We start from the raw sequence: 11,847 nt of genomic DNA on the forward strand, positions 1-11,847 counted from the left end.
GCAGCGTTCGTTTACGATTTTAAAGAAATATTTCGGATAAATATACGGACAAAATTACTCATAATGATATGGAATGTAAGCAAAGTTGAATATTTACATTCTTAAAATTGTTTTTACATATTGCTTTAACTCGGGTAAGGCGAGTCATTCTAGCGTGTCACAACACAGCCGCAATGAATACAAATGCTAAAGCGTTAATTGTTTCCTTCATTTACACCGAACACGTGCTAATTCATCATGATGGGAGTTTAAGCACAGCGCAGCAATATGGTCCTGATCAAGCCCATTAGCCGCCAGCCCGGTGTGGGGGGGGCAGCTTCCTCTCTTCGCCAGCGGCGCCATAACAGTGTAATTAGCCCACGCCGCTCCATCATCCTCCGCTTACCTTCAGCACCGGCACCGGTGGCTCTTTGCCCTCCGCCCCCTGCCTCGAGCTGCGGTAGGAGAGGGGAAGCAACAAAAAAAAGTCAGAAAACTATAAAGGGGACAGGTTCATCACCCCGTGCCAGAGTCGCATTGCCAGAGGTCGGTCATGTGTGCCCAAGCCTTGGGAGTATATTCTCTCCAAAATAATGAACAAAAACACATCAACAACTAGATTTGAAGCTTTCGTGACTGCAAGGATTCATATGCTTAGGTTTTTTCGGTAAAGTCACGTAGGTAAAAAAATTTAATTTATAAAAGTAAAATAAAAATAAAAATCACGTTTCGGAGGCAACAGAAGCTTCCATCATCCTCCGCTTACCTTCCACCTGAAGACGGAAGCTTGTGTTGCCTCCGAAACGTCGTGATTTTATTTTAATTTTACTTTTATTAATTTAAATGTTTTACCTACGTGACTTTACCGAAAAAACCTAAGAATATATCAACAACTGTTGTAACCAAAGTTCTGTAGCTCTGAAATAATAATAGACGTTTTTTTGTTGCATCTCATGCAGGAAGCCCACCCTTTTCGGAAAAGGTAAAGTATAAAAAAAACGAGTGAAACGCTCGCAATGTGCGAACAATTTTCAATGCAAAGACATGAAGAGCAATAGTACGTCCTGGTCGAATCGGCCACGTGGAAAATAAGTAATATTGAACGTTCCGTGCTGAAGCTCAAAAATGACAAAGCAGGTGTGTTCATGAAAATATACGTGAAGAGTGGCTCGTTTCACGTGCATTTTTCCAAAATTCCAACCAGCCAAGTTGCGGACCAAAAATCACAGCAGGCGTAAATATCGGTGGAAAACATTTTCAGTGCTTTAAATGATAACGTTTTTTTCTCCCGTTTAACTGCCATACGGCGATGGACGGTCCTCTCGGTGGGCAAAGCGGTGCCCTCTACCGTGTCGACCAAAGGTCACTTCAAGGGATCCCAAAGACAGTTTGGTGATCAGCGCTCTCTAACACGCCGTGTTGCGGCATTGCAGTGCCAGAGTTCTGAATGGATGCTTCATCTCATGACACCACACCGGTAGAACAATCGTGATAAAACTGGAAGGGAAAAATACAGAATAAAGTGATCGTACTTGTTCTCCCAGAGGTAGTTTAACGATCAAAGAGAAATTCGAATCATAAGAGCAAAAGTAGGGTTGGGGGGGGCAGGTTATAGAAATACTGTCCCCTGTGTATCTCCTTTCCAGGTAGAAAACAAAAAACAACAAAGCAATCGACAGATCGATGTGTGTGGCCATAACGCGGGTGTTTTAACGAGGGCTGCTTGGCCAGAGTTTTCACTGAGTAATCAGAAGAGGGGAAATTAACGGCGGGGATGTGCTCAATGTTCCGTTACGAGCGGAGGAGGCCGCTAAGTGCGGCCATGAACAATCGTGGACGCGCGACACTTAATCAAGGCACTGCGGGGTGTAAACAACCGCGCTGATGAAAATGGCACCCTTCCCCGCGCTCCTTCTTAATGTGCGCTAAAAAACCCATTTGCATGACATTAATGGCTAAATTACTTCATCAATTGACAGCTGAAAAAGTGCAAATGTAACACACGACATTCATTAGCGTAATGAAGTACACGGGATACAAAATTGCACAGCTTTGCGCGCCCAATGGCCGGCAGTTTGTCTGCAGAGGAGACATGCTCATTTCTGCTCCTCTTTCCCAGAGTGCAACAGCACCACCTTAAGAGGCTTTCTGGCGGCGACGAGGTCGTTGATATACAGCGGTGCGGGGTCGCGGGTGGCAGACGAGCGATCGGAAAGGGAGAATGACTTTTTGATCGAAATGCACCCGCAAGTGCACTTTTGGAAATGTCAGACGTTTGGTGGCAGTTTAAAAGAGGGACGTCACACCACATTTGCGAGAGCTTTCCAGCCTACACGGACACATTTTCAACCGTGCGGGATACCCACAGATTCACCCCGCTGAAAACTTAAAAGGGGGGGAATGTTATAATATTGTTTTGATATTTTTTTGCGGTGCAAATCTCTTTTTTCTTGCAAAATATATTTTTCCATTATTATCAAATATTTCCAAGGACCGCATGCCTCTTTGGAAAAAAAGCGAATAGCGAAGCCTCAAATTCTTCACGATTTCATTTGACAACTGTATTTTATCAGGTTTTATTGAATGATGATGAAAAATGTTTATGCGCCACGACAAAAACATGTTTATTCTTCACGATGCAGGCAGGTGTTTCCTTCTTATCGAGTGAAGGTAATGTTGAATAAGAGAATTATTAAAGGATTAAATCTCAATAATGTTCTAATGCACCTCGTATATTTGCAAAAATGACGAAGACCAAATCACGTACCTGATTATACAAACAAAAAATTAACCCGTAAAAACAAAGTTTTTCACTATAAATCCTTTATATGCGTGGCGGCTAGAGTCCTCTCGTCCTCTGGCTTGCGATGGCTGCCACCTATGGGTCAGATGATTGCCTGCCACCATTAAGCAATTGGTAATTAAATATAATTAATTTTTTCCTAAAAAGTGTAAAATTTTGGAAAAAAATTTTCACGAAAATAAATTGTCACGCACAACGAGTCTGTGTGCAAAATGTCAGCTCGATTAGATCACGGGAAGTGGGTTAAAAAACGACCGAAAGATTTGCACGGTCGTAAGCGCGCAAGCAAGCAAGTGAACTTAATATAATCGAAATTATCGAAATTTAATATAAAGGATTTAAAAAAAACTACTGCATGGAGCTCAATGTCCCAAAGCAATATCACGACATTTTTAAATGATGTTCACATGCATGCTAAAAGAGCAGAACTTGCATCGGGAGCAGCCTGATTAGGGTTCTTAACGCGGGAAAAATTTGCCGTTGTTTCAATCGTAAAGACACTCATCCCAATCAACAAAGCAAAAAAAACAATCGCAAGTTGTACGCAGGGAGAAGCGCTGAGCCAGACACAACGGCCACAGCAGGCTAATGGGGTCCGGCTCCAAAATTAACAGTGTCTTCTGCCAGCTTAGGCAGCCTCCAAAGCCCAAGCAATTACGGGCGGTGGACAACCTGGCAATGATGGATCTGGGCACTTAACCCGCTCCCTACTTTAATCAATATTTCATCATGAGCCTCGCTGAAAGATGACTCGTGCTTTGGTGCTCTCTCCACATTACCAGAGGAGAAAAAAAAAATTATATAGTGCCCCCCCCCTCCCCACTGCCCCCCCCCCCCGCCTTCTCAACTCACTCCCACCTACACAGTTAAAAAAACATAATACCGCCGCACAGAAAGCATCAGTCCCTGTGGAGGCTTGCGCACAACAACTGCCGTCGCAAGCAAACAAAAGGATGATGAACATAAGGGGGGGGTTTCACACTTTGTCTCCATCGCAGTAATTGGACTTATGATTATTTGTGGCCGCTGAGCGTAATGGAGAGCGGAACCCGATTGAGGAGGCATGGCGTGAGAGGGCCGCTCGTGCCAGGTGAAGCCGTCAGCAATCATTACACGCAACGCTTCGGAACAAATGATCCCATTTAATAAAAGGCGTCCGTTTTACCTTTTTGAGTACGGAAATTGAGTTTTCTCCATCGCCAGAGGAAATGTGCAAATCCAATTAAATGATGTACATGGCTGATCATAAAATATTTTGTACCAACCACCTACAATGAAATTTTAATATTATTACCCGGAATGCACTTTGGCAACACTACACCAAATTACAAGCCTAAATTGCATTATATAGAAATGAATTTAAGAATATGTATGTGGTACACTGCCCCATATACATTTTATGTTGACACTATGAACGGAGAGGAAGTGACTGCGAAAACATAATGTAATGACAAATGTCTATTCAACGAGGTGACAAAAAATAAACTGAAGCAAAATAAAAACAACAAAATATTACATCCCGTGTTCATTGAAATATTTTCCAGGAAGCTGTGTATGTGTGTGCACAGGAAGATGCATTATTCAGACGGTCTCCACTATCAGGCGGGCTGACGGTGTTTTTGTTGATGTCATTAGCTCACAGTGAAGACACACCAGCGTGCGGGTAGTCATAACTCAGGGCCCCGAGACAAACGACTTTCTCAAATTCGCACCTCGGCGCTGAAGGGCCCATTATCGCGTAATAACAAAAAAGACGGATGGCTCCTTTCACGGCGCTGCGGTTAATGCGATTCCGCCGCACGCCGGGCCCCGCGTTAACTCCAGCCTGCCCGGCGCGCCCGCCGACGTACTCCCGCCTAGAAGGCCGTCTCGGCCCAACCGCAACCCGCCGCACGTTTACAGGCTCCCGCCAAGCCGAGGATCTCTGGCCGATCCCTCCCCCCGCCCGCCGCCCCAGATCGTCGCGCGCCGTGCTCTGTCCCAGCGGCAGCCCGCGCACACAAACGGGCGGCCGGGCGAGGCGCGCGGGACCGTGGCAAGACCGCCAGAGTGTTAAATAAGGGCAGAGGAATGGGCCCCGTGCGCCTAATCCGATATTCCTTCAATTATCTCAGCACGAGCAATGGCAGAACAGTTGCTCCCCTTCAGCAGATTAATATATTAATAAAAGTGAGAGGGCGAAATAGATGAGGTCGGCATTTTGCTTCCGCGACTCTGCCTGCCCTCTATCTCCCCTTCTCCTTCATCAGAATAATGTGGCTGTAATGAAAATGACACGGCGCTCAATATCAAGGTGAAGGTTTCCATTACGGGCGACCAATATTGCAGGGGCGGCCCCCAAGGAAGAGGGACGGGGGAATGTGCGATGACAGCTTAATTAAACTCTGATGAGCCAGATTATTTGTCTAATTCTCAATCTGGTCAAGAGGTCTCCGCTTTATTAACTGCATGCATTTTGCGGAGTCTGCGCGAGCCAGGCGGATGGGGAAATGTGAAATTATTGCACTCAAGAGTTAATGCACAAGTGTTAAAGATAAGCGCTGCTAATGAGCGTTTACACTTTCAGTGCTCGCAGCCATTATGCTCTTTCCTTGCGTGCTCCTTCACCGCAAGCACCGGGCGTCTGCGCACCTTTTTCATTGGATTTGCATCAGAGTTCACCGTGTATTTAGCCTGAACATAAACAAACTTCTTCAAATGACCGTCCGCGTTTACAGACGACGTTGTGGCCGCCATCTGATACTTGATAAACACGCAGTTCATTTTACACCTCCAGTGGTTTAAACGTTACCGGGGAAAATGTTCACGCTGGACATACTTCCCTGTTTTTTTTTTTAATAAACGTTTTATTTCAATGCTCATAAAATAACGTTTTGAATCACGCGAGCGCGTGACTTAATGCCGCCGCACGATCGCTTGCTCAAACACGATGTGTCCAATGGATTTTGCCGTTGCCAGCACGAAAAATACCCCCCTTGAAAATTGTGGTACGAGAGCGCTCCACACCAGCGCCTTCCCATTGCAAACAGCTTGCGTGTGAACTCTGACCAAACCAGTCTACTTACTGTTTGTTACCGCTCATTGCCTGTAATTTATATTGATGGATGTCCTCTTTTTCTTTTTTTTTATTCTAATCAACTGCGGACACGAATAATCACTCCTGCATGAACTAAGCTGCGCTATGCGCCATTTACCCGAGTCATTGGAAACTAGCTTTCCTGCTGCTGCTACTGCAGCAGCAGCAGCTGCAAGTGTCCTGATTTTAATGCATTAAATATGCTGACAAGGCTGCTAATAGACTGGAATAGCAATGAATCTAAAAGTTATACAACCTCGAAAAACAGCCAATGTGTTGTGCATGCATTAATATTAAATTCGACGTGAAGATTCATGCCACCGTTTATTAATCGCGTGAACACGTGAACTATGGTCAACTAATGACGCACAATATCTAAAACAGGACCCTGCGGGGTGGGCTGGTAGGAACGAATAACCAAATAATATAAACATAATGTATTATTACACTTTTTAAGCCAGGAAAGCCCCACTGAGTCAAAAGGTTTTTGTAGGGTCCTGCCAAGTGTTTGCAGTAGGGGTCGATGTTGATACACGGACGGACGGACGGACGGACGGACGGACAATATAATCTATTGGTGGTCTGGTCCACTTGGTTCCTACCAGTATAACCCCCTCGTAGAAACTGCCATCAGGTGAGACAGTTTTTTTTTTCCGTTTCCATCCAAAACCCGGTATTTAATGGTGGAAAATATACAGAAAATTGATATGGTAGCTGAGAAAACATATTGCTTACTTTGTTACAGAAGCAAATATTGCCGCCATGGCTGCAAGCTTTGTTCAAACACACCGCAAGGTGCTTGCCCAATCTTTCTGACAACAGAACATTACGGCGTGCGTATTACTTCAGCTTTTTGCAATTGTGTATTTTTCACTTTCATACCACGCTCCGTAACCTTCCCCTCGGCTCGCTGTGGCTCAATTGCACTTGAAAGGAGAGACGGATTTTTGTAAACAGGGATGACAAACCGGCATTTATTTTGTTAAAGGTGGTCGATAAAATGCCGGAGACCTGATCGCCAGCCCTCTGTCCACTTCTGTCCTGCAGGAGTCACTAAAGCAGATTTTGTCTTCGAGCAGCAGGCAACCTTCAGCCTTTGCCCTTCCTCCCAGTCATTAAGAGCTGCTCACACATGCCTAGCAGCTCATTTACCCCCAATCAATACCCAACGCCAGACCCGGCTCACAACTTGACATTACAAACAGCCTCTCTCGTTCCCGCTGCCTCGCACCCTTCCCGACCTCGCCTGCCCCACCCGTTGGCCGTCGCGCACCCACTCCCACCTCCTATATTCCTTTTTCTTCCACCCTCCCCGCGCATTTGACCCCCAACCCCATCGAAAACCTCGCCCGATATCACCCCAAGCGGGAATATGGACAGGGTGGCCACAGCCTTGAACTCTCTCAGTCCCTTCTCTCCCCACTCCGTCCCCTCTCTCCCCACTCCGTCCCCCCCCCTCCCAACCCCTCAAGTGACGCGGCGGGCCAGCCATCAACGTGACGCGCATTGCTTGAGACGCGAAGCGAGAGATTGGTCGATTTCAATTAGGGGCCAACTACACGCGGCAATCTCTCAAGCCCAATCACAATCCGTCAGCGGCAGGCGGTGAGATGGCGAGGGGGGGGAGGCAAGGCGAGGCCACCCACCGCTCCGAGCCTCGAGGCTCCATCCCGCAAAGAGCTCGGTGTTGGAGAAAAGAGGGAAAAAAAAGAAGAAAAACCGTCTTACAAATTAACTCGGCACGGTCAAGCCTCCAGGCCATTTTTTTCCAATCACTGCAGTATTTTCTCGTTTGGCCATTACCTTGGTAGAATACATTATTCGTATCACTGTGTTTTGGTTTCTCTCCCTCCCCCCACCCCCCTTCACATTATTAATTACACCGTCAATACTTAACTAGGAACTTTCAAGCATGTTTTTTTTTTACAAAGTTAAATAGTTATTTTTAATACATACAATACCTTATCGTTTGGAATGTAACTTCTACAATAAATTGAAATGTATTGTTAATATTATTTTCCCTCCCACAAAGTGTACATTTGAAACGTCAATATAACTAACCAAAGATGCGCACATATATACCACGATCGGCAACCATGCTGGATGAATGCCTTCCCAAACTGTTTCGGTCTCTCAGGTCTCATGAAACAGCTGCACATGATCCATATTTCCCCTTCAGCTACCGCTCCCATCGTTAGTCTTGTCCAACAGAAATGCGATGTCGCTAACTTGCGGACGTTCTCCGATTGACGAGTCCCTCTCTTTTTGTCTCTCAGTGTAGTTCCAAGCATGCACCTTTGGACGCTTCTTTTTCCTCTTTAGTTCCGTGTTATTTGTTCTACGCCCATGTTTCTCTTCCATTGTTCACAGCAGCTAATATATAATTAGGAAACACTTTCTTGTTTATGGTACGCGTCTCTCTTCAACTACGACAAATAAATACCAAGAAAAAACACGTACGAATGTACACGAAACTACGTGCATGTGTAAAATGTCTGAAAAACCATAACGCCCCATCAAGCCGACGGGACATAAAGGATTTTGGGTTTTGCTAAAGGACTCGGTATTTCAACTACATTGCCGGTGATCAGATGGTACTTTAAGAGAATTGTCGAAATGTCTTCGTTTCATTCCCAGAAGCGCTTTTGTCTCATTTGGTGGGAGGAGATAGAGGATGGAGGAGGACGAGGATGAGGGGGGAGAGTTCGCGGGAAGAAACTGGGCACAAGCCCCCATCCCCCCCCCCCCTCCGTTTGCGCCGGCCTGCTGCACTTAAGTGCAGGCTTTTTGCTGGTAGTTGGGCGGGCGGTCGATGGGCTGATAGACTGCAGTGCCGGCGTGAGACGCATGCGGTAAACATCTTTAACTGGAGCCATCAATCACGCACTCCGCCAACAGCCTCCCGCCGCAGCGAACGCGGTAAATCTCCCCGATTCGCGTGCACGGCCTGCACCACAAAACGCTTAAATCAATTACCGCCCCTTAAATACGTTTGCACCTTCTGTCCGATCGCTCCCCGCAGTAACAACTCGTTTTGGAGAGCTCACTTTCGGTACAGCTGTATTAACGGTATAATTCTCCCTGCTCGCCGCTGCGTTATACTGCCTTGCGGGGAGAATTTTTTCCATTTCACGGGGGCAAAAGCCTCATTTCTATGCATGTGCTGGGGCCAAGATGCATCGGGGTAAGAAGTAATTTAATGCGATTGAATAGCACCGTGACCAAAAACTGGTCAAACTCCTGTCTATACCCAATCCCGATTCACATGCTCTATGCTGTTTTGCTGTACCTATTTAAACCTAGGTCCCCCTTAAAGATACACTTATAGTCTCAATGGGCTTTTACCCGGTCATAAATAAGAGTTATCTACGTGGTGAAGTGATATGCACAATGCACTATACACCCGACGGCCAGAGTTCAATTCCTGGCCATAGATAACATCAGCGGCAAGTCATATCTGAACCGATCCCCTGTGCACCTCTCCCTTTACCAACCCGCACTGACTAGCGTGGTGAAGTATGGTCAAACAACCCCCAGGGCGTGAAGGACTTCATCCAGCAGTGGAATTAGGATGGCCGCAAATTAAGTATTGTTTTTCTATTAGGCATCTTATCTACTCGCGCTCCTCGCAATTTGATGTACCGTGACAATTTGGGGTTATTATTCTATTTTAAGAATAGCTAACCTATTACATACAACATATACAAATGAGAACCAATCGTTTCTCACACACATCGCCATTGGACGCATGTATCGTGAGCACAAAATCAACGACAATTTATGAATCTGCACATCGTTACATACCGGGCCGACTATCCATCAGCGCTTACAATCCTGTCCTTTTTGGCACAGCTATTTCACACTTTAAGTAATTTATTACAGTACCAATTATCAGCTTGATGACAAATCAGACACAAAGAAAATAGCTGGGGAAAAAAAGCATCGCCCGTGATCCCGCGCGTGAGACTGGAAGGGAGGCGATGGGCGGAACTTGGTGACATCGTCAGCTGCGTCGCGCTGGGGGTGCAGCTTCAAAGGGATTCCTGTCTTCGAGTAAGCTGGATGTAGGAGTGGTGGCCCCCGTTATTGGGGTGCCACGGTGGTGAGATGTTAACTATCTCGCCTGGTATACATTATGCGCGGGTTCGATCCCGACCCTGACACCTATATATTTTGAGTTTGCGGTGTCTCTCTCCCCGTTGTCATGTTGGATTTTTCTCCAGGAACTCCGTTTATATCCCTCCACATTTAGAAACACACGTTTAGATTATTTGGCTGCTATAAATTTCAACATGACAAGCCACTTCGTTGAGCTATCATTTGTGGCCAGGTCGCTTCTGAAAAAAGCTACATAGCTCAGTAGACCTTACCTGGTAAAACAAAAAATAGTAAAGAGTATTAAAGAGTCCTGAGTAAATCGACCACAAGTCGATTACAATGTTTTATCGATTAATTCACTTAATCGACGAATTATCCCAGCCCTCGTTACAACCCTAAACCGAAAATCCATCTCTACGCTCGCTATCCTGCCCTTCTGATCGACTCAACTCTGCGACGAGTTGAGTCGCGCGCACATGGTGGGGGACGCGAGCGAGCGTGTCGCGAGGTGCCCGGGCGTGTGCCGCTCACCTGTGTCTCTCCAGGCACAGCCGCACCAGCTCGTCGTAGCAGTAGTAGTGCGCCTTGGAGAGGTCGAAGGGGAGACTCTGCAGGGACGTCTGCTCCGCAGCCGTGCTCTCTGCAGGCGCGACGCCGATAGCACAAACGTCACGTGCGTCGATCGCCGTAAGCCCGGCTGTTTCGCCGCATCGCAGTTTGCAACAATTTGATGCAGACCCAGATATCCCAAGTTTTGAATTGTTGCTGCTGTTTTCTGCCCCCTGGCTGCCCCCCCCCCCCACCCTGGTGTTTGTAGCAATTTAAAACTGATTTTTTTTAAAAACATGTTTTAAACAAATGTCCACCAGGCCCCCAATGATGTTCAGTGCAGTCAGTCTCCAACTCTTATGAACTCGCTCTTCTCTGGTCTCTATATTTATATTCAATGAAGAGGGGCCTTTGCCTGCAACATTACCACTTACATGTTTTTGTTTTAAGTAATTGTGCTTGTTCGCCACTGCCAATGAGTTACATTAATTCATGTAGAATATAATATGGACATTATTTAACAATACATTTGTAAATATTGCTGTTTGCATCTTGAAAGTACATTAACATCCTTTATACAATGGCGACGATCGTGCCAAGCACTTAATGACACTGATAAGGTGAACGAGTGCCATAGTATTAAACAAGTTCTGCGCATGGAATCGTTTGTATTTTCGCTTGAAGCCATATACACAGCACACGGGCATCTGCTCACCCACCTTCAGCCTGAACGACCCGGTCAAGTCCCCTCGACTGATAAAATTCCCTGATGCGGCGTTCTTCATCTGTGAGTACACAAAGAGAGGGGGAGGGGGGGGGCGTCAATGTTAAACGAACGCTGCGAATCATCAACACATGTCCACAGCTGGAGGGCAGCTGCCACCGAGGGGTGTTTGCCAAAATGATCTCTCAGCACAGGTCATTGATGATGGGTGACCTGGTAGCCAGCTTGTGGTCAAGAGCACAATGTCGTTTCAAACACCACGCTCTTCTCAAAAAGTGTAAACTTGTAATAGCATATAAAGGGGTGTGCCCCTTGTGTGGATAATACTGAAGTGACTTCAGAAGTAGCTCTCCAATGACGACTTTCAGGGCTGTTCTCTGACGCAGAATAGTGCCGTGCTTGCCGCAACAGTTCCAAATGGAGATTCCTTCAACTCATGACGTGACATCAATAGCAGAAATGGAATATAATCATGGAAAAAATTTTAGATGGAAAAATGCAATTAATAAGTGCAACTCATTCTAAAATGCAATCCCTCCCTCCCACAATTCTTCAGGAGTGTTTAATATTCCATATTGTTGACCCACCCCCCCCCCCCCCCAGAATACAATGCAAATA

The 11,847-nt window shown here is 46.1% G+C and overlaps 1 protein-coding gene across 2 annotated transcripts in view; it reads right to left on the minus strand.

Moving 5' to 3' along the window:
• PCGF1 (polycomb group ring finger 1) overlaps positions 1–11,847 on the minus strand; it is a 30,501-nt gene that overhangs the window by 3,532 nt on the left and 15,122 nt on the right. For both annotated transcript variants that reach the window (XM_078599430.1, XM_078599429.1), the window contains exons 4-6: positions 11,225–11,290; positions 10,488–10,596; positions 386–434 (exon numbers count right to left, since the gene is read on the minus strand). In XM_078599430.1, coding sequence (XP_078455556.1) covers positions 386–434; positions 10,488–10,596; positions 11,225–11,290 — 224 coding nt within the window. The remainder of the gene's footprint in view (positions 1–385; positions 435–10,487; positions 10,597–11,224; positions 11,291–11,847) is intronic.

Source organism: Lampetra planeri, chromosome 12, assembly GCF_965212315.1.
Source record: "Lampetra planeri chromosome 12, kcLamPlan1.2.h2, whole genome shotgun sequence".
Taxonomy (NCBI): Eukaryota; Metazoa; Chordata; class Hyperoartia; order Petromyzontiformes; family Petromyzontidae; genus Lampetra; species Lampetra planeri.